The sequence below is a fragment of the Coregonus lavaretus genome (genome assembly GCF_964263955.1).
Source record: "Coregonus lavaretus genome assembly, chromosome: 15".
Classification (NCBI taxonomy): Eukaryota; Metazoa; Chordata; class Actinopteri; order Salmoniformes; family Salmonidae; genus Coregonus; species Coregonus lavaretus.
Window position 1 is genome coordinate 39,902,506 of NC_140002.1, and position 25,892 is coordinate 39,928,397.

General features: G+C 43.6%; 1 protein-coding gene across 2 annotated transcripts; it reads left to right on the plus strand.

Annotated features, from left to right (window-relative positions):
• Window positions 1-5,385: 5,385 nt before the first annotated feature.
• LOC311142299 (interleukin-13 receptor subunit alpha-2-like) lies at window positions 5,386-18,538 on the plus strand. 2 transcript variants are annotated; one of them, XM_084177918.1, is made up of 11 exons: window positions 5,386-5,809; window positions 9,116-9,212; window positions 12,334-12,485; window positions 14,428-14,581; window positions 14,843-14,957; window positions 15,075-15,259; window positions 15,567-15,721; window positions 15,973-16,120; window positions 16,754-16,850; window positions 16,965-17,134; window positions 17,856-18,538. In XM_084177918.1, the coding sequence occupies exons 1-10, from the start codon at window positions 5,777-5,779 to the stop codon at window positions 17,101-17,103; spliced, it is 1,275 nt and encodes a 424-aa protein (XP_084034044.1). In that variant the 5' UTR covers window positions 5,386-5,776; the 3' UTR covers window positions 17,104-17,134; window positions 17,856-18,538. The 2 variants fall into 2 exon arrangements, with proteins under 2 accessions (XP_084034044.1, XP_084034045.1); XM_084177919.1 differs by lacking the exon at window positions 9,116-9,212 and having other exon boundaries at window positions 5,472-5,809; window positions 16,965-18,149.
• Window positions 18,539-25,892: the final 7,354 nt, after the last annotated feature.

Genomic DNA, 25,892 nt, shown 5'->3' on the forward strand with positions numbered 1-25,892 from the left:
GAAACACGAGCAATGGACATTAGACCGGTGGAAATGTGTCCTTTGGTCTGGAGTCAAAATTTGAGATATTTGGTTACAACCTCTGTGTCTGTGAGACGCGGTGTGGGTGGACGGATGATCTCCGCATGTGTAGTTCCCACCGTAAAGCATGGAGGAGGAGGTGTGATGGTGTGGGGGTGCTTTGCTGGTGACAGTCTGTGATTTATTTAGAATTCAAGGCACACTTAACCAGCATGGCTACTACAGCATGCTGCAGCGATACGCCATCCCATCTGGTTTGGGCTTAGATGGACTATCATTTGTTTTTCAACAGGACAATGACCCAACAGGCTGTGTAAGGGCTATTTTACCAAGAAGGAGAGTGATGGAGTGCTGCATCTGATGTGGTCGGGAGCAGCAGTCGGGAGAGGACGTGTTTTTCTCTAGCTCTCTAGCTCTCTAGCTGGAGGTAAGCAAACTTCTCATTTGGTGTTGAGTATAGCTTAACCATGCATTAGATCGTAGGTTGGTAGTTAGTTGTAGTTAGGTATTGTATTTATTATAGGTTAGTATTGTAGTATTGTAGTATTGTTGTTATTGTAGGTTTCCGTAGGTTATTGTAGGCTAGTATTGAAGCTCGAGGCTAGCTAGCTCTCTAGCTGGAGGTAAGCAAACTTCTCATTTGGTGTTGAGTATAGCTTAACCATGCATTAGATCGTAGGTTGGTAGTTAGTGTAGTTTGGTATTGTATTTATTATTATAGGTTAGTATAGTTGTTGTTGTAGTATTGTTGTTATTGTAGGTTTCCGTAGGCTATTGTAGGTTAGTATCGAAGCACGAGGCTAGCTAGCTAGCGGGTAGCTACTGGTAACGATTAGCTGTCCCACTGTTAAATGTGCTTCTAGCCAACGTTTAATTTTTGCTGCGTTCTGCGTTATGTAAGGAACTAGACACGGACATGAATCATCTGTTTAGTGTGCTAACACACTCTTGGCAGTTTGTTGTAACCAAGTATTGGTGCTAATTGTGTGTTAATGGATGCTATCTTGCTAGTCAGCTACGGCGTCATAGCTAGGTATCGTGGGTAGCTACTGTGTCTTGGCAGTGTCTTCCGCCGTGCCGGCTGTAGCACGAAGCGAGCTAATTAGCCGTTTTTTTCGAACAGAGTCAGAGTCAACACAGTAGCCATTGTGTGCCGGGTGTAGCACGAAGCTAGCTAGCTAGCCGTTCTTAAAACAAAGCCAACACAGTGGCCATTGCTAGCTACCCAGCACGACCTAGCTACCCAGCACGACCAGCGGACGGTACGGTAGCAGCTAATTACAATATACTTGTCCTAGCTAGCCAATGTTGAATCATTGCTGCGCCATGAAAGGAACTTGACACAGACACGAATGATCTGTTTAGTGTGTTATCACACTATTGGTGGTTTGCTGTGACCAAGTGTTTGTGCTTGGCTGTGTGTTACTGGATGCTGGCATGCTGGTTAGCTAGTTAACACACTATTGGTGGTTTGTTGTGAGTATTTGTGCTTAACTGTGTGTTAAACTGTGTGTTATTGGATGCTAGCATGCTAGTCAGCTATGGTGTCATAGTTGGCTAGCTGAATAAAGTGGGTTTGAGTTTATTCCTTTAAACATTGAACAACTGTTCAGTGAAACAATTTTAGTTTCTGAGGTAGAAGTTTTTGGTGAGGGAGGCCCCCCTCTCTCCTCTCCCAGATGCTTAGCTCATTTCATTCCGATCTCCTCTGCATTTTTGTAGCCATTTGCTACAGCCTGTCAACTATGCCTCTGCCTATCCCTGTTCTCTCCTCTCTGCGCAGGCTACACAAACAACGCACAACACCGCGCGGCTGCTGCCTCTCCAACCTGGTGGTCCCTGCTCGCACCCCTCACCTGGAGTTCCAGGTCGCAGGCAGCCTCTGGAACTGCCGTTCTGCTGCCAACAAAGCTGACTTCATCCCAGCCTATGCCAACCTCCAGTCCCTCGACTTCCTGGCGCTGACGGAAACATGGATCACCACTGAAAACACGGCTACTCCTACTGCTCTCTCCTCGTCTGACCATGTGTTCTCGCATACCCCGAGAGCATCTGGTCAGAGGGGTGGTGGTACAGGAATCCTCATCTCTCCCAAGTGGACATTCTCAATTTTTCCCCTAACCCATCTGTCTATCTCCTCATTTGAATTCCATGCTGTCACAGTCACTAACCCATTTAAGCTTAATATCCTTGTCATCTATCGCCCTCCAGGTTCCCTTGGAGAGTTCATTAACGAGCTTGACGCCTTGATAAGTTCCTTTCCTGAGGATGGCTCACCCCTCACAGTTTTGGGGGATTTCAACCTCCCTATGTCCACGTTTGACTCATTTCTCTCTGCCTCCTTCTTTCCACTCCTCTCCTCTTTTGACCTCACCCTCTCACCGTCCCCCCCTACTCACAAGGCAGGCAATACGCTTGACCTCATCTTCACCAGATGCTGCTCCTCTACTAATCTCACTGCAACTCCCCTCCAAGTCTCCGACCACTACTTTGTTTCCTTTTCTCTCTCGCTCTCCTCCCACACTACTCACTCTGCCCCTACACAGATGGTAATGCGCCGCCGCAACCTTCGCTCTCTCTCTCCCACTACTCTCTCCTCTTCCATCCTATCATCTCTTCCCTCTGCTCAATCCTTCTCCCTCCAATCTCCTGATTCTGCCTCCTCAACCCTCCTCTCCTCCCTTTCTGCATCCTTTGACTCTCTGTGTCCCCTATCCTCCCGGCCGGCTCGGTCCTCCCCCCCAGCTCCGTGGCTTGATGACTCACTGCGAGCTCACAGAACAGAGCTCCGGGCAGCGGAGAGGAAATGGAAGAAAACTAAACTCCCTACCGACCTGGCATCTTTTCACTCCCTCCTCTCTACATTTTCTTCATCTGTTTCTGCTGCTAAGGCCACCTTCTACCACTCTAAATTCCAAGCATCTGCCTCTAACCCTAGGAAGCTCTTTGCCACATTTTCCTCCCTCCTGAATCCTCCTCCCCCCCCCCCCACCTCCTCTCTCTCTGTGGATGACTTCGTCAACCACTTTGAAAAGAAGGTTGACGACATCCGATCCTCGTTTGTTAAGTCTAATAACACTGCTGGTCCTGCTCACACTGCCCTACCCTATGCTTTGACTTCTTTCTCCCCTCTCTCTCCAGATAAAATCCTGCGACTTGTGACTGCAGGCCGCCCAACAACCTGCCCGCTTGACCCCATCCCCTCCTCCCTTCTCCAGACCATCTCCGGTGACCTTCTCCCCTACCTCACCTCGCTGATCAACTCATCCTTGACCGCTGGCCATGTCCCTTCCGTCTTCAAGAGAGCGAGAGTTGCTCCCCTCCTCAAAAAACCAACACTCGACCCCACTGATGTCAACAACTACAGACCAGTATCCCTTCTTTCTTTTCTTTCCAAAACTATTGAGCGTGCCGTCTTTAGCCAACTCTCTTGCTATCTCTCTCAGAATGACCTTCTTGATCCAAACCAGTCAGGTTTCAGGACTGGTCATTCAACTGAGACTGCTCTTCTCTGTGTCACGGAGACTCTCCGCACTGCTAAAGCTAACTCTCTCTCCTCTGCTCTTGTCCTTCTAGACCTGTCTGCTGCCTTTGATACTGTGAACCATCAGATCCTCCTCTCCACCCTCTCCGAGATGGGCATCTCCGGCGCGGCTCACTCCTGGATTGCGTCCTACCTGACCGGTCGCTCCTACCAAGTGGCGTGGCGGGAAGCTGTCTCCGCACCACGTGCTCTCACCACTGGTGTCCCCCAGGGATCGGTTCTGGGCCCTCTCCTTTTCTCCCTATACACCAAGTCACTTGGCTCTGTCATATCCTCACATGGTCTCTCCTATCATTGCTACGCTGACGATACACAACTAATCTTCTCCTTTCCCCCTTCTGATAACCAGGTGGCGAATCGCATCTCTGCATGTCTGGCAGACATATCAGTATGGATGACGGATCACCACCTCAAGCTGAACCCTGGCAAGACGGAGCTGCTCTTCCTCCCGGGGAAGGACTGCCCGTTCCATGATCTCGCCATCACGGTTGACAACTCCGCTGTGTCCTCCTCCCAGAGTGCGAAGAGCCTAGGCGTGACCCTGGACAACACCCTGTCGTTCTCCGCCAACATCAAGGCGGTGACCCGCTCCTGCAGGTTCATGCTCTACAACATTCGGAGAGTGCGACCCTGCCTTACACAGGAAGCGGCGCAGGTCCTGGTCCAGGCACTTGTCATCTCCCGTCTGGACTACTGCAACTCGCTGTTGGCTGGGCTCCCTGCCTGTGCCATTAAACCCCTACAACTCATCCAGAATGCCGCAGCCCGTCTGGTGTTCAACCTTCCCAAGTTCTCTCACGTCACCCCCCTCCTCCGCACACTCCACTGGCTTCCAGTTGAAGCTCGCATCCGCTACAAGACCATGGTGCTTGCCTATGGAGCAGTGAGGGGAACGGCACCTCTGTACCTTCAGGGTCTGATCAGTCCCTACACCCAAACGAGGACATTGCGTTCATCCACCTCTGGCCTGCTGGCTCCCCTTCCTCTGCGGAAGCACAGCTCCCGCTCAGCCCAGTCAAAACTGTTCGCTGCTCTGGCACCCCAATGGTGGAACAAGCTCCCTCACGACGCCAGGACAGCGGAGTCACTCACCACCTTCCGGAGACATTTGAAACCCCACCTCTTTAAGGAATACCTGGGATAGGATAAAGTATTCCTTCTAACCCCCCCCCCCCCCCCCAAATTGTAAAGTGGTTATCCCACTGGCTATAGGGTGAACGCACCAATTTGTGAGTCGCTCTGGCTAAGAGCGTCTGCTAAATGACGTTAATGTGCCCTTGAGCAAGGCACTTAACCCTAATTGCTCCTGTAAGTCGCTCTGGTTAAGAGCGTCTGCTAAATGACTAAAATGTAATGTAAATGTATGACCTGGCCTCCACAATCCCCCGACCTCAACCCAATTGAGATGGTTTGGGATGAGTCGGACGGCAGAGTGATGGAAAAGAAGCCAACAAGTGCTCAGCATATGTGGGAACTCCTTCAAGACTGTTGGAAAAGCATTCCAGGTAAAGCTGGTTGAGAGAATGCCAAGAGTGTGCAAAGCTGTCATCAAGGCAAAGGGTGGGTATTTGTAGAATCTCAAATATAAAATATTTTGATTTGTTTAACACTTTTTTGATTACTACATGATTCCATATGTGTTATTTCATAGTTTTGATGTCTTCACTATTATTCTACAATGTAAAAATAAAGAAAAACCCTTGAATGAGTAGGTGTGTCCAAACTTTTGACTGGTAGTGTACATTTCTTGTATGGGTGGCCCCAGCGGCAATTGAACTTTCAAACTTGTATTGCAAGCACCATGCTCTACCAACTGAGTCACACAGGCAATGTAATTTGTGAAATTTTTCTCTTCATCATTATACAGGAAAGGGTAGTTACATGTTTGAACAATAACTCTAGTGCTAGTAACTGAAATTGGATCAAGGCTGACTGGTTGATACTGGTGCACAAAGGTGATTAGTGTCATTTTGTACGCTGAGTTGCTTTAATTTACTGTGAGTTTCAAGGGAAGCGTTGCAACTTCATTCACTGGAAACAGGACCTGATTCCTGGGAATAAGGAAACCAAAACATCCAACAGGAGGAGACCATATTACCCTGAAGCACCCACCCATCCAGATCAGTGCCACAGCCCAGCCCTGATTTCCCTTCACACAGAATTATATCAACGACCACACTCAAGAGACTGGGAGGACAGGTTGGCAAGTACATGACCCCTGCTGAGACCTTTACTCGATTCACAGTAAGTACTTATTGTCTGTGGATATGCACTTTTATCCTCTGTTCTCTCTGTTTTGGATCCAAATTATCTCTATTTTATATTCTCATAAACTGTTGATATAAAACTGTATGATTACATTGTGGGTTGCCTTTGTATAGACATAGTTTGATTTAGAAGGATGCTTGCACTGTATATGCATTCTTTACTGTATATGCTTGAAAAACATTTACTTTGTATATTAACAGTATGTATACTGTATTTTAATCCCTTAGAATGATTTGTATGAATTTATTTTGAATAAGTAAGGGATAATCAGAGGGCCTATGCGTTCTATGGAAAATAATGAATGCTCATTATTTTCCAGAGAATGCAGAGCCCCGAGTTGATTGTCACTTTTATACCCCATGGCTATAATTGAATCCACTGAAGTAGCTAGCAAGTTTACTGGCATTATTATTATGGCATTGTTGAGTACTCGTTTCTGATTGTCTTGAAGGGCATTCTAGAGCGTACATGATTTCCCTATAACGCACGGTATATCAGCACGGTAGAATTCAGTGGCTATAGTTCATTCTTACATGTTCTATGTTTGAGCTGCGTTTGAAAGCAAAAGTCGAATTTAAAACATTATTGGCATTGTTGAATTCGATTTTCATAATAGCAAGCTATGACTGCTGGTTTGAAGCAAGTCTGTTTTTGGTTACCAAGGCAACTACTGTGGCTTCTATTAAACTTGCCAGCTAGCTACTTCAGTGGATGTTGAACATTACTACCGGCAAATTAACACATTTCTAGAGGCAAATGTGTTAAATTATAGCCATGGTATTGTAGTAAAACCTACTATGGGGTCGAGCGTGCTGTGGACACAACTCACACAGAGTTTGCAGTTCACAATAATCCATTTAGCTATTTAAACACAGAATGACAAGCCTAGTACCCTAACGCTTTCCCTACCTATCACCCGGTCCCTGCATCTAATCCCTAAACACTCTACCTCATTCAAAATAACTAACTAAACAAACGGGGAAAAATAAGGAAATGAAGCAAAGGGACATAAGATATCGTCTTTGAATGTTAATGTGGGGTCTATTAAACGGGGGAAACTGGAAGTGGTGTGGGGAGCAATTAATTTAGATGGCGCAGAAGAGAGCGGGATAAATCCACCCAGGGTAGAAGTCCCATTGCCGTAGGAACCAGTCACGAAGTGGGGTTCCCTGGCTCATCACCTCAACTCAGTCTGAACACGTAATCTTCAACCCGTTGGCCCAATTCAGTTCGTCAAACTGTGCGTGTTCATGTAATCCTCGTTGGCAGAACGCCAATGTTTGTATTTAGGCAACGATTCTTCGGCTCCAGCCAGGCTCGGTCTCATATTAACAGTGCAAACCGTGCTCTTCTTCAGACCAAAGTCCTGACAAAGTTCACGTGGGCACCCCTCCTCTGCGGCCGATGCCAACATAGTCCTAATCGCCTGCACCCAATTATTCAACCGAGTCCAGAAACGCAGTCTGTGTGAAATGGTTACGCAGCTGCTAAATCTTCAGACGAATGCCAAACGCCGTCCTCGCTGGCATGCTGCCATTTTCGGCATAAACAAGGCTAATTATAGCTAGCGCAGTCTAGTCTGACTAGACGTAACATAGTCAATTTAAATCCGGTACTTTCTATTTAGTATGATATGTATTACGTTTGGTATGGTTACATAAAACAGAAGGTTACTTAAGGCAAAAACGAAAGGAGGTTGGTGGGTGATTAACACGAACATCTAGCAACCTAAAGGTTGTTTGTTTGAATCTCAGCACGGACAACTTTAGCATTTTAGCTAATTAGCAACTTTTCAACTACTTAATACTTTTCAACTACTTAGCATGTTAGCTAACCCTTCCCCTAACGTAACCCTTTTTGCCCTGTTAAGTTGCGTCAATTCAAATCTGGTATTAGGAACAAAAGAGGTCAACTCGACTTCTAAAATATACTAGTATTTTAATTAATGCAAAACCTTCAATGGTAAATATGACGTTCGTATATACGGGTCCACTGAAATACCTCGCAGGGCACTCAGAGAACTAATCCATTATTACAGGTTCTTCTTCAAATACTCTGACAGAGAGAGTTCCCACTCTCTGCTGGCCAATCAGAGTAGAGACTGAGCGTGGTTTAGACTTACTCAGCCAATCCGTTGGCGCACGGGCTGGTCCCACCCCCTTGGCGCTCCACCGTTCCCAGGCATAAGTTGCTATCATAATAACCTGTGGAGTTAGCACCCAAAAGACACCATTCCACTGTACTACGTTCAAGGACGGTTCACAGACAACAAAGAGGCAGTGTTCGTATCTGTGAGAAATACAAGTCTTATCTATAAGAAATACAAGTTTTATCTCATCCTAGCCCCTAACGTTCCTCACATGAATCACAGCCTGTTATGTGAAACAATTTCTATCAGTATAGTACAAACCTATGCTTATCATTAATGCATTCCTTCTAAGCTATTCATCACATACAGATCAAATTATGAGAAAACAAATCCCAACAGCCCCCATTTGCCTAAGCCAAACCTTAACCCTTTTAGCTAACCCTAGCCTTAACCCTTTAACCTACCTCTTAAACTTAACCCTAACCCCTAGCCTAGCTAACGTTAGCGAGCTAGCTAATGTTAGCCACCTAGTCACCTAGCTAGAATTCTTAACATATTTTACATTTAGCAAAAATCGTAACATATAATGCCAATTGTAATTCTTAACATATCATACGAAATGGGTGATGGACATCCACAAATTAATACATACCATAGGAAACGTAACATATGATACTAAATTGAGTTTCTCGGATTTACCTGCAGAATAATACAAAATGTTCTGAGACCATATTGCAACAACCCAACCCAACCAACTACTGGAACATCAACTTTTCTTGCAAAAATAACAAATTATAAGCAAAGTAGACAAGAATTACCTTTATTTTTTGGCATCATATCTGCCTAATTCTCACTTGAAACATTGTTTTTGTGTTTAAAAGGCTACATTACACATTCTGTTAACATATGACACCAGACTGAGCTATTCTTGCAATTGGTAGTCTGACATTTCAGATTAAGATATTATATTTTTTCACGAAGTAGTTTGGATGTAGTGAACTACTTTTTCAAAGTAACTTTAGTTAAGTAAACTATTCTTCTTAATTGTAGCTTTATTGTAGCTTAACTTCTTCCAGTGTGAAGTAATTGGTAGCTTAGTAAACAATATTTTCAGAGTAGTTTCCCCAACTCTGGATAGATATGATTGATTTATCAATAGTCAATTCTACAATTACATTCTCATGATGTTCCAGGGGCCAGTTAGAAGAATGTTGACGAGTAAAATGTGGCGGTTGACAACCATATACATGCTTATATCTGAATGGATCATCAAATCACAAGAAATTACAGGTTAGTCTCTGCAGGTGTATTTCCATTCATTAATCATTGTTATACTGTGTAATAACTCATAATCCCAGGCAGATTTCCGTTCAAAATTATGTTTGTACAAGAATGTGATGGGCTGCCCCCGTGGGAATCGAACCCACAACCCTGGCATTGCAAGCGCCATGCTCTACCAGCTGAGCTTCATGGGACTACATTAGACTATGCGTGATTTTGTTTGTGGGTAAAATGAAGACAGAAGAGTCAAGTTAATGTCAAGTTTATTAGGCTATTGCTAAACCATCAAGTTCTTAGAAGAATCTAGCACAACGAAGAGAAAAGCAAGGAACAGAGAAACAGAAACATCACATTTAACAGAGTTAGTTCGTGTAGCTCAGTTGGTAGAGCATGGCGCTTGCAACGCCAGGGTTGTGGGTTTGATTCCCACGGGGGGCCAGTATGAAAATGTACGCACTCACTAACTGTAAGTCTCTCTGGATAAGAGCGTCTGCTAAATGACTAAAATGTAAATAAAGATGGAAGTAAGGTTTTATTAAGAGCAGTGAATATGTGATGAATATATTTACAAAAAAAGGTAACATTTGAGGCATGTGGTGAAAATAATGCATGGGACAAGTACTGTAATCAGAAAATGCGTTTTTATTCATTTATTTAAGCCTATAGGCTTTAGACATATTTTCAGATAAAAAGTATTGCCAACCATGACCCGAAAATGTTTGACTGTCCATGGGTAGGCTATGCCTAAAAGATGTGAAACGTGGCCCAGTGGGTGAGGAATGATTATGCATCCAGAGAAGGCAGCATTGTGACACTCCTCCCCAGTAAGCACACAAATCTTTGGCCGACATATCAATATGCGTAGGGAATACATACACTGCTCAAAAAAATTAAGGGAACACTTAAACAACACAATGTAACTCCAAGTCAATCACACTTCTGTGAAATCAAACTGTCCACTTAGGAAGCAACACTGATTGACAATACATTTCACATGCAGTTGTGCAAATGGAATAGACAACAGGTGGAAATTATAGGCAATTAGCAAGACACCCCCAATAAAGAAGTGGTTCTGCAGGTGGTGACCACAGACCACTTCTCAGTTCCTATGCTTCCTGGCTGATGTTTTGGTCACTTTTGAATGCTGGCGGTGCTTTCACTCTAGTGGTAGCATGAGACGGAGTCTACAACCCACACAAGTGGCTCAGGTAGTGCAGCTCATCCAGGATGGCACATCAATGCGAGCTGTGGCAAGAAGGTTTGCTGTGTCTGTCAGCGTAGTGTCCAGAGCATGGAGGCGCTACCAGGAGACAGGCCAGTACATCAGGAGACGTGGAGGAGGCCGTAGGAGGGCAGCAACCCAGCAGCAGGACCGCTACCTCCGCCTTTGTGCAAGGAGGAGCAGGAGGAGCACTGCCAGAGCCCTGCAAAATGACCTCCAGCAGGCCACAAATGTGCATGTGTCTGCTCAAACGGTCAGAAACAGACTCCATGAGGGTGGTATGAGGGCCCGACGTCCACAGGTGGGGGTTGTGCTTACAGCCCAACACCGTGCAGGACGTTTGGCATTTGCCAGAGAACACCAAGATTGGCAAATTCGCCACTGGCACCCTGTGCTCTTCACAGATGAAAGCAGGTTCACACTGAGCACATGTGACAGACGTGACAGAGTCTGGAGACGCCGTGGAGAACGTTCTGCTGCCTGCAACATCCTCCAGCATGACCGGTTTGGCGGTGGGTCAGTCATGGTGTGGGGTGGCATTTCTTTGGGGGGCCGCACAGCCCTCCATGTGCTCGCCAGAGGTAGCCTGACTGCCATTAGGTACCGAGATGAGATCCTCAGACCCCTTGTGAGACCATATGCTGGTGCGGTTGGCCCTGGGTTCCTCCTAATGCAAGACAATGCTAGACCTCATGTGGCTGGAGTGTGTCAGCAGTTCCTGCAAGAGGAAGGCATTGATGCTATGGACTGGCCCGCCCGTTCCCCAGACCTGAATCCAATTGAGCACATCTGGGACATCATGTCTCGCTCCATCCACCAACGCCACGTTGCACCACAGACTGTCCAGGAGATGGCGGATGCTTTAGTCCAGGTCTGGGAGGAGATCCCTCAGGAGACCATCCGCCACCTCATCAGGAGCATGCCCAGGCGTTGTAGGGAGGTCATACAGGCACGTGGAGGCCACACACACTACTGAGCCTCATTTTGACTTGTTTTAAGGACATTACATCAAAGTTGGATCAGCCTGTAGTGTGGTTTTCCACTTTAATTTTGAGGGTGACTCCAAATCCAGACCTCCATGGGTTGATACATTTTTGTGTGATTTTGTTGTCAGCACATTCAACTATGTAAAGAAAAAAGTATTTAATAAGATTATTTAATTCATTCAGATCTAGGATGTGTTGTTTAAGTGTTCCCTTTATTTTTTTGAGCAGTGTAGTTTGGAGAGCGTTTGTACATTGGTAAGATGACGCCTAGACATCAGAATATAATGTTGATGCCTGGCCGACGTATAAACGATGTAAAACTGTAGAATTTAGAATGTATGCATTCTAAATACATCTGCAAGATGTCTTGCCAATGTGCTAATGCTCTCCATATTACATCTTCCCGATGTGTCATGTATAAATCGTGACTACATTGGGCAGACGTGTGCTATCTGGGTCCCACTTTCGATGTCTACAAGATCTACGGCCGACTCTGTTATGCTGAGCGGCCATGTGAAGGTGCAGCGCGCATGCATTTCGACCTCCCACACTCACAGCCGCCCTCCCACTGACCTTCTAAATGGAACGCAATCTACTAACGATTATCCGCTGTCAGGCCGACGTCGGCGAGATGTATGTGCGCTGTCTGGGTTAGTTATGGTTGCAAGGACTGAGCATCCATGATATCAAAATTATAGCTATTGAGGCTATACCATGCTTATTTACAATTACATTGTTTACAAACAATAGATAAAACAAGCTTATTTTGGGTTCTGATGGGTTATGACAGTGTATATAATGAATTGATGAAAATGGATTAACCAATCACAGATTGCCTCTTTAATGCTTACTGCAAGCTTGCAGGTGCCTTTGCTCTATTAACCTTTGACCTGAAAATACTGTGTACCATATTGACTTCCAGTGGATCCTCCTGAGAACATTGGGATTGATGATCCTGGCCACCTCGGGCCGCTCTACATCCACTGGACGGCTCCAGCCAGCCTGACCAACCTGACTGCCTGCTCCATGAGATACCACCTGGAGTACTTCAACACATATCAGAACAGATGGACTGTAAGTCACTGGACACATAACTAGACATTGTCAAAAGTGTACCTGCAACACCGGAGGGTTATCCTGGCAACACTTGTATAGTGTTGGCTGTCTGCCAGGACTGTGTGTTCTAAGGACACTTTATTCTTAAACGCAGAATAACAGAGAAACGTGATACACCATCCATAAACAGCCTGCCAAGACCAGTTATGATTTACACTACCTGTCAAAAGATTGGACACCTACTCATTCAAGGGTTTTTCTTTATTTTTTAAAACTATTTTCTACATTGTAGAATAATAGTGAAGACTTCAAAACTATGAAATAACACATGGAATCATGTAGTAACCAAAAAAGTGTTAAACAAATTCAAATAGCCACCCTTTGCCTTGATAACAGCTTTGCACACTCTTGACATTCTCTCAACCAGCTTCATTTCAATTAACAGGTGTGCCTTCTTAAAAGTTAATTTGTGGAATTTCTTTCCTTCTTAATGCGTTTGAGCCAATAAGTTGTGTTGTGACAAGGTAGGGGTGGTATACAGAAGATAGCCCTATTTGGTAAAGGACCAAGTCCATATTATGGCAAGAACAGCTCAAATAAGCAAAGAGAAACAACAGTCTTTAAGACATGAAGGTCAGTCAATACGGAAAATGTCAAGAACTTTGAAAGTTTCTTCAAGTGCAGTTGCAAAAACCATCAAGCGCTATGATGAAACTGGCTCTCATGAGGACCGCCACAGGAATGGAAAACCCAGAGTTACCTCTGCTGCAGAGGATAAGTTCATTAGAGTTACCAGCCTCAGAAATTGCAGCCCAAATAAATGCTTCACAGAGTTCAAGTCACAGACACATCTCAACATCAACTGTTCAGAGGGGACTGTGTGAATCAGGCCTTCATGGTCGAATTGCTACAAAGAATCCACTACTAAAGGACACCAATAAGAAGAAGAGACTTGCTTGGGCCAAGAAACATGAGCAATGGACATTAGACCGGTGGAAATGTGTCCTTTGGTCTGGAGTGAACGGATGATCTCCGCATGTGTATTTCCCCACCGTAAAGCATGGAGGAGGAGGTGTGATGGTGTGGGGATGCTTTGCTGGTGACACTGTCTGTGATTTATTTAGAATTCAAGGCACACTTAACCAGCATGGCTACCACAGCATTCTACAGCGATACGCCATCCCATCCGGTTTGGGCTTAGTGGGACTATCATTTATTTTTCAACAGGACAATGACCCAACACACCTCCAGGCTGTGTAAGGGCTATTTTACCAAGAAGGAGAGTGATGGAGTGCTGCATCAGATGACCTGGCCTCCACAATCCCCCGACCTCAACCCAATTGAGATGGTTTGGGATGAGTCGGACCACAGAGTGAAGGAAAAGCAGCCAACAAGTGCTCAGCATATGTGGGAATTCCTTAAAGACTGTTGGAAAATAATTCCAGGTGAAAATGGTTGAGAGAATGCCAAGTGTGCAAAGCTGTCAAGGCAAAGGGTGGCTATTTGAAGAATCTCACATATTAAATATATTTTGATTTTCTAACACTTTTTTTCCATATGTGTTATTTCATAGTTTTGATGTCTTCACTATTATTCTACAATGTAGAAATAAAGAAAAACCCTTGAATGAGTAGGTGTGTCCAAACCTTTGACTGGTACTGTACATCGGAAGTCAATATTTCCCAATTATTATATCTCCTAAGCTCTGTCTAGATTTGTGGTTGACTAGCTGTAACTGCATTTAGCTTCAATGGAATTATACTGAGGGTTTCCTGTAAATGTAAAACAGCCTACAGCATTTTTAGGTGGAGTAAGAATGACATGAGAACATCATGAATAAATTGGAGATTTTTCAAATCTTTTCAATATGATAACTGTGGTTATGGCTCTAAGGCCATAGTAGTGGCCAGGTGCCTGAGGTATGAATAATATTAATGTGATATTGTCTGTGTATGGTTAGGTGATCAGGACTGTACGGACATGGTACAGTGCTCAGTTTGACCTGGAGAAGGAGGTCAGGGTGCGGATCTCCACCTTACTGAGGGGAGCCTGCACCAACGGCACTGAGCTCAAGAGCCCCTTCACAGAGATAGTCCTGCCACCCAATAACACAGGTGAGGTCAGGAGGACAATGTGCTTTTGTAGATATGGAATTGTTTGGATTAAATTACAACAATAGGCTGACAGATAGCGAGATAGCGTTCTTTCCTCTTATCATCCTATATGGGAATGAACAATGACAGGGGAGTGCTGTATAGCTGAAATTCTCTACAGGCACCATTATGGACAGAGGCGGAATGGGGCGGTTCGATTTGGTCGACCAGCTTCAGCCATCTATTAATCTCTTACCTCTTTTAAATTGCTTCCGGGCCCAGTTGGCTCCAGGGTCCAGGGGTTTGGCTGCGTGTTTTATCAGAAGGAGTTCATGGAGTGCACCTGGGAGACGGGCTTAGAGGAGCCAACCCAATCCCAGCACAGCCTGTACTTTTGGTAGGTCACCCTAAATGGGCACATCAGAACATCTCTCCTAATGTATAGCCTACCTACATGTCTGTACCTGTATATACTGGACAAATGTGACGTGTTGATGTCTGTGTGCTTCTCCAGGCATCGGGAGATGGAACAAGCTGAGGAGTGTCCTCAGTACATCCACTCCAATGGGATCAGGACTGGCTGCAAATTCACAGAGGAATCTCTCCCAGAATTCCGTGATTTCAACATATGCATAAACAGCTCCTCTCCCAAGGTGGTCTTGAGGTCGGCGTTCTTCTCCCTGCAAATTCAGAATTATGGTACTAAACACTCAACTTCACAACAAGGCATGATATGCCTCACCTATTCAATGCAATATTGCTGTATTTAGGATATTGCTCTTTTCAATAAACATTCTTCAGCTGCCCGTAAAGTTTTTTTTCTTCCATAATGTCCTTTGTTCATAGCATATCCAAACAGGTATTATCTACACAGTTTTATCTCCTAATCTTTCCTCCTGTCTCATTACACCCACTGGCAATGACATCATTATGTTTTCTCCTTTGTATTTTCTCCTGTCTTTGTGAACAGTACACTGACTCCTTTGGGTGTGTCTGAACTCTTTAGTGAAACCTGCAGCCATTGAGACCGTGCATCTGGAGGCTAGTCCAGACAGGCGGCTACAGCTGCAGTGGGAATTGCCCAACGAGAGGATTCCCAGACACTGCCTGGAGTATGAGGTGGAAGCCAGAGAGGAGGGCGTAGGCGGGCAGCAGTTGTTGGTATGCCCTTGCCCTATGTTTATTATGTGCCTGCATTATCTGAACTCATGCGTTCCTGACTTTACTATCCCTGACAGACTGAGCAATGGCCAAGTTGCTACCTGTTATGTCAGGTAATTACAAAATGTTTTGACACATAACGTCATGGAAGATAACCTTTAAAGAAGCAAATCATATAATTCTTGGTTAGAGAATAGACAGAATCTTTCTGAAGTTTTGTTCAGATCTGACGTTGTTCCTGTCACCAGCAGCAGAGGAACGTAACCATTGAGATGACGCTGACTTCTCTCTCAATGGATGGTGCCCAGAGGAAGTGCTTCCGGGTCAGGTCCAGGATGCACCACTACTGTGCTGACAGAGGCTTCTGGAGTGACTGGAGCCATTGGTCCTGTCACCCAGGTAACAGATTTCTCCATACAGAAATCATCTCCTGGTGTATATCCTTAAATTAAATTAATAGAATTGCCTGTTTATTCTCCTCCATGCATATTCTTCCCCCTGTATATCTGCATATACACTGAGTGTACAAAACATTAAGAACACCTTCCTGATATTGAGTTGCGCCTCAATTCGTCGGGGGCATGGACTCTACAAGGTGTTAACAGCATTCCACAGGGATGCTGGCCCATGTTGACTCCAATGCTTCCCACAGTTGTCAAATTGGCTGGATGTCCTTTGGTTGGTGGACCATTCTTGATAAACACGGGAAACTGTTGAGCGTGAAAAACCCAGCAGTGTTGCAGTTCTTGACACAAACCGGTGCACCTGGCATCTACTACCATACCCCGTTCAAAGGCACTTAAATCTTTTGTCTTGCACATTCACCTGCTAAATGGCACACATACACAATCCATGTCTCATTTGTCTCAAGGCTTAAAAATCCTTATTTAAACTGTCTCCTCCCCTTCATCTACACTGATTGAAGTGGATTTAAAAGGTGACATCAATAAGGGATAATAGCTTTCCATAATGTTTTGTACACTCAGTGTATTTCCTGTAAGAAGGAATATTTGAACCTGTCTCTTTCCCTAGATACAGAGTCAGATGCTGTGGTGGTCTGTGCCCTGGTCATCGGGATCATCATCTCTATGTTGATCCTGTCTCTGTTTGGGTGGGCACTATGGAGAAAGTGAGTACACACACACACACACACACACACACACACACACACACAACCGTATAGTAAACACTAAAATACTGATGAAGGATCATTGCAAATCTTTATCTACTCTCTGTCTCTTAGGTGGAAAGCCAGAGAGGGGAAAAGGATGCCTTTCAGTCCCCTGCACAAACTGATGGAATATTCCAAAGGACTCTCTGCTTGCAGTCATTTCAATAAAACGAGAGAACCAGTAGTAGAGCCTTTGCAAGCATTGCCTTAGGGCAGACGATAAAGAGATACGAGTTAGACAGGTGATTGAACTAATTTGAAACACACATGCACACATGCTCACACACACGCAAGCACTCACTGACACAAAATGAGGATGAGACAGTAGAGAAGCACTATCTCATTTCACATTCAAGACAGAATTGTATTGACTTGTTTGCTGATATTAATCTCTTATGTACCGATATGTTCAATTCAAGTGTTACTCAGTAGAATATTAAATGTTCTTGCCAAACCATTTACGTAATGTAAAACTCCAGGTATTACGTTACACAATATAGCCTTAAAAAATGCCACAGCTCTTTCCGGTTTGTTTACTTTCAACATGTATTTTATTTCTATCACAAATTATACTTATTGGAGTCGTTTTTTTGTAGTTGTAGTTCGATGCCAGTCGAATGTATCTCTTAAGTTCTTTGCATAGAATTCCCGGGCTGTTAAAATTGAATGCATTGGATGGTGTTGAACTAATGTTATGTCATGTTTTATATATATTTTTTGCATCTATACCTATAAAGATGTGTTGTTTGGTATTATTTACAGTATTGTATTTGCAGTGATTGTTGTTTCAGAGACCTTGATATGTATGTTATTTGGCACCATCCTGTGTCAGGATGACTGTCCTTCAAGTGTATATTGTTGCTCTTGCGATGAAATGTTGCTGAACTGTTTTATGGACATATTTATCATATCACGAGCATGGAAAAATGAAAATAAATGGCAGTCGTCTTGACTTTGATACAGAGGAAGATAAGGATCCATCATCTCAGACTGTCCCATGTGCCCATGCAGATCCAGCTCCCGATCTGGAGTCGTTCCCAGAGGGAGGGTTCGGCTGTCTTCACCCCCCTTCTCTCTTCTGTCCTCAACCTGGGTTGGTGCTTTGGCCATTGGGTATGATCTGTCTCTGCTTCCCCTGGCAGTGGTGGAAAAAGTAAACAATTGTCACACTTGAGTAAAAGTAAAGACACCTTTAATAGAAAATGACTCAATTAAAAGTGAATTTCACCCAGTAGAATACTACTTGAGTAAAAGTCCAAAAAAATAATAGTTTTAAATATACTTAAGTATCAAAAGTAAAAGTATAAATTATTTTAAATTCCGTATATTAAGCAAACCAGACGGCACCATTGTCTTGTTTTTTTATTTACGGATAGCCATGGGCACAATCCAACACTCAGACATAATTTACAAAGCATTTGTGTTTAGTGAGTCCACCAGATTAGAGGCAGTAGGGATGACCAGGGATGTTCTCTTGATAAGTGTGTGAATTGGACCATTTTCCTGTCCTACTAAGCATTCAAAATGTAACGAGTACTTTTGGGTGTCAGGGAAAATGTATGGAGTAAAAAGTACATTATTTTCATTAGGAATGTAGTGAAGTAAAAGTAGTTAAAAATAGAAATTGTGAAGTACAAACACCCCCCAAAACTACTTAAATAGTACTTCAAAGTATTTTTACTTACGTACTTAACACCACTGCCCCCTGGTCAGCATGTCCACAGATCACTTCGACTGCAGGGTGACTTTCTTGGGACTTCTGACAAGTTCAATCACCATGTAACCTTTTTTTTTTTTTTTTTTTTGGGGGGGGGGGGGGGGGGGATGGATCAGCTTAATATTGCAGATAGATTGTATCTTCTATCAATGTAATTGTCTGCATCACTTCCAATCCCCCATGTTTTTTATATATATACAGTGGGGAAAAAAAGTATTTAGTCAGCCACCAATTGTGCAAGTTCTCCCACTTAAAAAGATGAGAGAGGCCTGTAATTTTCATCATAGGTACACGTCAACTATGACAGACAAAAATGAGATTTTTTTTCTCCAGAAAATCACATTGTAGGATTTTTTATGAATTTATTTGCAAATTATGGTGGAAAATAAGTATTTGGTCAATAACAAAAGTTTCTCAATACTTTGTTATATACCCTTTGTTGGCAATGAAACAGGTCAAACGTTTTCTGTAAGTCTTCACAAGGTTTTCACACACTGTTGCTGGTATTTTGGCCCATTCCTCCATGCAGATCTCCTCTAGAGCAGTGATGTTTTGGGGCTGTCACTGGGCAACACGGACTTTCAACTCCCTCCAAAGATTTTCTATGGGGTTGAGATCTGGAGACTGGCTAGGCCACTCCAGGACCTTGAAATGCTTCTTACGAAGCCACTCCTTCGTTGCCCGTGCGGTGTGTTTGGGATCATTGTCATGCTGAAAGACCCAGCCACGTTTCATCTTCAATGCCCTTGCTGATGGAAGGAGGTTTTCACTCAAAATCTCATGATACATGGCCCCATTCATTCTTTCCTTTACACGGATCAGTCGTCCTGGTCCCTTTGCAGAAAAACAGCCCCAAAGCATGATGTTTCCACCCCCATGCTTCACAGTAGGTATGGTGTTCTTTGGATGCAACTCAGCATTCTTTGTCCTCCAAACACGGCGAGTTGAGTTTTTACCAAAAAGTTATATTTTGGTTTCATCTGACCATATGACATTCTCCCAATCCTCTTCTGGATCATCCAAATGCACTCTAGCAAACTTCAGACGGGCCTGGACATGTACTGGCTTAAGCAGGGGGACACGTCTGGCACTGCAGGATTTGAGTCCCTGGCGGCGTAGTGTGTTACTGATGGTAGGCTTTGTTACTTTGGTCCCAGCTCTCTGCAGGTCATTCACTAGGTCCCCCCATGTGGTTCTGGGATTTCTGCTCACCGTTCTTGTGATCATTTTGACCCCACGGGGTGAGATCTTGCATGGAGCCCCAGATCGAGGGAGATTATCAGTGGTCTTGTATGTCTTCCATTTCCTAATAATTGCTCCCACAGTTGATTTCTTCAAACCAAGCTGCTTACCTATTGCAGATTCAGTCTTCCCAGCCTGGTGCAGGTCTACAATTTTGTTTCTGGTGTCCTTTGACAGCTCTTTGGTCTTGGCCATAGTGGAGTTTGGAGTGTGACTGTTTGAGGTTGTGGACAGGTGTCTTTTACACTGATAACAAGTTCAAACAGGTGCCATTAATACAGGTAACGAGTGGAGGACAGAGGAGCCTCTTAAAGAAGAAGTTACAGGTCTGTGAGAGCCAGAAATCTTGCTTGTTTGTAGGTGACCAAATACTTATTTTCCACCATAATTTGCAAATAAATTCATTAAAAATCCTACAATGTGATTTTCTGGATTTTATTTTTTTCAATTTGTCTGTCATAGTTGACGTGTACCTATGATGAAAATTACAGGCCTCTCTCATCTTTTTAAGTGGGAGAACTTGCACAATTGGTGGCTGACTAAATACTTTTTTTCCCCACTGTACTCCCCTTTATTACTTTTCAACCATTCCTGGACCTGTGTCCAAAAACAAGCTACAAATGGACAGAACCAAAACAAATGATCTAATGATTCTGTCTCTTCACAGCAAAATCTGCAGAGCTGGGAAGGTTGTATCCCACATATAAATAACATTCTATTGGTAGCAATAATTTTATATAATAACTTAAATTGAAAGATTCAAATTTTTGAATCCGGTGTCGTTTTGCGTGTCAGTTCATAAACACTATGCCATGGGATCGGTACATCAAAGATCTCTTCCCAACTATTTTGCAATCTAAATGGGACGGCTGTCAATCCTTTGGTCCTTAAGTGAAACTGATGTACTTTTTTATTTATCACAGTTTTCCTTAACCAATTATGTTCTTTAATGCAAGGCCGACAGACAAGTTCCTTACTTTCTCCCCCTTCCACTTTCCTCTTCCACTTTTGCGGTAAGGCTGCAATTATTTGGTTGTAATTTTGGGTAGAGCAGACATTTCCATATGTTTTTGTTAGCTGCATGTGCGACATAACTCCACCAGTCCTACCGATGATATCATTTACGAAGATTATACCTTTTTTAAACATTCTGTCAAAAAATAAAGTTTTTTTGTCAATTAGTATATTTGAATTTAACCACAATATTTGTTGCATTATTTGTTCTGTCGTTTCTGGAGGATTAAATTGAAATTGCAACCAACTTTCCATGGCTTGTTTTAGAAATAGTGATATTTGGGAGATGATTTCCTTTTCAAATAACTGCAAATGAGTTGTTGTAATCTGAATAAAGGGAAAAAGGCCTTTCTTGAACATTGGGTGAGACAATCTTACTAATTTACTTGAGAACCAGTTCGGGTTTAAGTATAACTTTTGTATGACTGAAGCTTTTAGTGATAGGTCTAATGCTTTAATATTCAATAATTTCTGTCCTCCGAATTCATATTCATTATATAAATATGCCCTTTTAATTTTGTCTGGCTTGCCGTTCCAAATAAAATTGAATATTTCTTTCTCATATAATTTAAAAAACTGTTCGCTAGGCGTAGGCAAGACCATAAGCAAATAGGTAAACTGGGATAATACTAAAGAGTTAATCTGGGTGATTTTTCCACAAATTGACAGGTATTTTCCTTTCCATGGTAGTAAGATCTTATCTATTTTTGCTAATTTTCTATAAAAATGTATTGAAGTGAGATCATTTATTTCCTTCGGGATATGTATTCTGAGTATATCCACATCACCATCAGACCATTTTATTGGTAAACTACATGGTAAGGAAATTTTTTTTTTTAGTGATCCAATACGTAATATAGTACATTTGTCATAATTTGGTTGTAATCCAGAGAGGTTAGAAAATGTATCTAGATCCTCTATGAGGCTGTGGAGGGATTCTAGTTGTGGATTTAAAAGAAAACATGAATCATCAGCGTACAATGACACCTTTGTTTTTAAGCCCTGTATTTCTAATCCTCTGATATTATTATTGGATCTGATTTTAATAGCTACCATCTCGATGGCCACAATAAATAGATATGCCGATAGTGGACATCCTTGTTTCACTCCTCTTGACAGTTTAAAACTTTCCGAGAAATAGCCATTATTTACTATTTTACACCTAGGGTTACTATACATGATTTTGACCCATTTTATAAGAGATTCTCCAAAATTGAAATGCTCCAGGCATTTATATATAAACCCCAGTCGAATTTTATCAAATGCCTTTTCGAAGTCTGCTATGAATAGCAGGCCTGGTTTCCCATATTTTCCATAGTGTTCTATTGTTTCCAATACTTGCCTTATATTATCTCCAATGTATCTTCCATGTAAAAAACCTGTCTGATTAGAATGAATAATATCCGACAATACCTTTTTAATTCTATGCGCTATACATTTTGCTAGGATTTTTGCATCACAACACTGAAGTGTAACTTAGGAGAATTCTATTCCACCATATTTTCTCTCATAAATTATTGCACAGATGAAAACTGGTTTATCTGCAAATCCTAGTGATATATTTGTAATTTATTTTCAAGAATTCAATCAAATCTATTCATACATTTTTTTTACATTAATATTGATGTAATAAATACTAAACAAGTTGCTACTGTCACTGTGTCTTTTGTGTTCAAGGGTTAGTGGTACTTCACCCATGGGGTTCTGTTTTGAAAATGGTCAAGTTCTGTTTGGCTGTGTCTCCTCATTTGCCTTCCTACCTTCCCTGGTGATCCTGCCACACTACTTCCAGCAGTCTTTTCTCCCTAACCCTGCCCACCCTTCTGGACGAGGTAGGGGCACTGCTGGGCCTCAGCGCCACCTTCCAGATCCTCAGTGCCCTCATGTTCATTACATTTACATTTACATTTTAGTCATTTAGCAGACGCTCTTATCCAGAGCGACTTACAGTTAGCACATACATTATTTTATCGAACCCACAACCCTGGCGTTGCAAACGCCATGCTCTACCAACTGAGCTACATCCCCTGCCGGCCATTCCCTCCCCTACCCTGGACGACGCTGGGCCAATTGTGCGCCGCCCCATGGGTCTCCCGGTCGCGGCCGGCTACGACAGAGCCTGGATTCGAACCAGGATCTCTAGTGTTCATCCAGGCAGCTCTGTCACTCTCCTTCCGCCCGTGCCTTTACCACACGAATCCTACCACTAACACACACAGACCAGGAGGTAGTGCAACCATGGGGTGTTTCACCTCCCTAATTACAGAGTGTGGGCTTTTGATGTGGTTACGGCTATGCTGGGCAACTTTGTGCCCCTACGTTTACCAGTTGTCTAAATATTTGTTGATCTTTCTGACTTACGCCGGGATTCAATCTAAGGCATGTTTTAGCAAGCTTGACATTTAAAACTAATTTTCTATTGTTCTGACATCTGCCGCGTTTAAATATTTGTGATCTTTAGGCGGGGATTCAATCTGCAGCATTTAACGTGAATGCGAACATGGGAACATTGCCTTTTTGAATCCAGGCCATACCGTTGTTAACATTGATCGTTCTACAAAAGCTGGCCGTTGATTCAGTGTATCCTATTCATGTCTCTTGTCAGATTAGTTTTGTGGAGGAGCAGTTTGTTGAGACCCCAGTGAAGGAGTGGGTCCTGCTGGTGTGCATCGGGGTGTTCTCTGACATAGTCCACCTGCTGTTTGGCAGGGTGGGAGATCTGCTCCAAGGGGTATGCAAGATATTCCTGCAGTTAACCACATCCAACAGAACATAGGAACTACTGTGAACTAGAGTGGAACACAGTCCTCCTTCATTGGGTTGTGACTTTTCATAGCAGGTTAGGAGAGCAATTTAGCTAACTCAGTCTCCTAACCTGCTACGTGAATTATCCTAACCTGCTGCGTAAATTCTCCTAACCTGCTACGAAAAAGTCACTTCCGGTCATAGCTGTGTTGCCCCTAGTCAAAACCGTCCTTCTCTGGCTGGCATAGGGAAGGTAGAGAATATACAATCCAGTAATCTGTGGTCTCTGAGGTTGTCCTTAGAACTCAATGTTGAACAGGATTATGTGGTGTATGAGGTTGTCCTTAGAACTCAATGTTGAACAGGATTAGAAGGAAACAGTGGTGGCCAAACCTCTTGAAACCTGTCCTTGTCATCATCCTCCAGGCAGGCTCCTTCATGTTGCTGGGCTTGGCATCTATGCTGGTCGCTCTCTGTGTCAGGTTTGAGGGGCTAGTTGCAGTGCGTCTACTGCTGGGGCTGTGTGACGGCTGCTTCGTCACCCTCATGGCCCCTGTGGCCCTTGAACTGGTGGGCCCCCTGAGAGCCTCCCAGGCCATTGGCTACCTGCTGGGCCTCATGGCCCTCCCAATGACCGCCGGACCCCCCCTCGCAGGTCTCCCCTCCCTTCACCTTGTTTCGGACAGTAATAAAAGGGGCCACTAATCATGTGTCATAGTCTTAGATACTATTTCTTCATGTTTTGATGTGTGCTTTTTATCACATACACCCTGTTGTAACATTTAGTTGATCTATTGTTAAAATCATCCCTACTATATACACACATGAGCCTTATCGTACAATTGGTTTATCTTTGGCACTGCTTTTGCCAGGTGTGAATGAATCATCATGAAGTGCTCCTCAATGATGCCTCTCTGTGTGATACTGAGTCGTATGTCTTCACGGGACTACTCCATGACAGACCATGACCACTTTGGGGATTACCACATGGCCTTCTACCTGGCTGGGGTTCCTCCTCTCCTCTGTCCCGTACAGTATATTCTTCAGCGCCTGCAGGAGGGTCAGCAAGAAACTCTCCCCAGACCTGATCTGCAGCTTTCCCTTCCTGGCTCTGACCACCAGTCCCCTCCCATCCCTGGTCACCAGCTTCTCCCAACCAGCCCGGACCACCATCAGTTGCCACAACCCAAAGATGTTGCCAACAGTAACCAAGTGACAGGCCACTGCGGTAAAGACTCATCTGTAACACATTAGAGATCCCATAAGATGTAAATGGAGTGGATATATGGATTTCATATTTTCAAGGGGCGTTCGTTATAAACATCTTTAGACCACCAGTCTAAAGTCATTGAATTCTGAATAAGCACTGTACTCAAATGACCTATACCTGATTTGGGTATAGTTTTTTTTCTAATATTGTTGGCCTTAGAGCAGTAGTAGTCACTAATATTTCTGAGGGAGCCACTTTTGTGAAACAACCTCGCTGCACGAGCCTCCATACCCATCGGTGAAGGGGGGTTGGGAGGGGTTACAAAGTCAAATTGATTCATGCATGATATCAAATAGATTCACACATGATATTTAAGATACTATTAACATGGACCATCAAGCTATTTCATTCTCTATCTTAGGACACTTGGGGGGTATCAGAAACAAATTCGTAAAACTCTTTTGATGAATCTTTTGAATAGGCCTTATTGCTATTATCTCAATGAAAGCTATAGCACTAATATATGTCACAACAGGTCATTCCAAATTTCTGTCTGAAGGAAGTACAGTGGGGTCTGAAATTATTATGCAATTTTTATGGGGGATATTACACTGAACAAAAATATTAACTAGTCAGGGGCGCAGCCATGTGTGGCCGTGGGAGGGCATAGGTCCACCCACTGTGGAGCCCACCCACTGGGGAGCCAGGCCCAGATAATCAGAATGAGTTTTTCCAGACAAAAGGGCTTTATTACAGACAAAAATACTCCTCAGCACCCCCCCTCCTCAGATGATCCCGCAGTTGAAGAAGCTGGATGTGGAAGTCCTGGGCTGGTATGGTTACACGTGGTCTGTGGTTGTGAGGCCGGTTGGACGTACTGCCAAATTCTCTAAAATGACATTGGAGGCGGTTTATGGTAGATAAATTAACATTACATTCTCTGGCAACAGCTCTGGTGGACTTTTCTGAAGTCAGCATGCCAATTACACGCTCCCTCAAAACTTGAGACATCTGTGGCATTGTGTTGTGTGACAAAACTGCACATTTTAGAGCTGCCTTTTATTGTCCCCAG

Bases quoted from the DNA above. Each gene is read 5' to 3' on its own strand.
- LOC311142299 (XM_084177918.1), top strand. From the start codon at position 5,777: ATGACCCCTGCTGAGACCTTTACTCGATTCACA. The intron at 9,213-12,333 runs GTTAGTCTCTGC...ATTGACTTCCAG, and splicing joins CAAATCACAAGAAATTACAG to TGGATCCTCCTGAGAACATT. The intron at 14,958-15,074 runs GTAGGTCACCCT...GTGCTTCTCCAG, and splicing joins CAGCACAGCCTGTACTTTTG to GCATCGGGAGATGGAACAAG.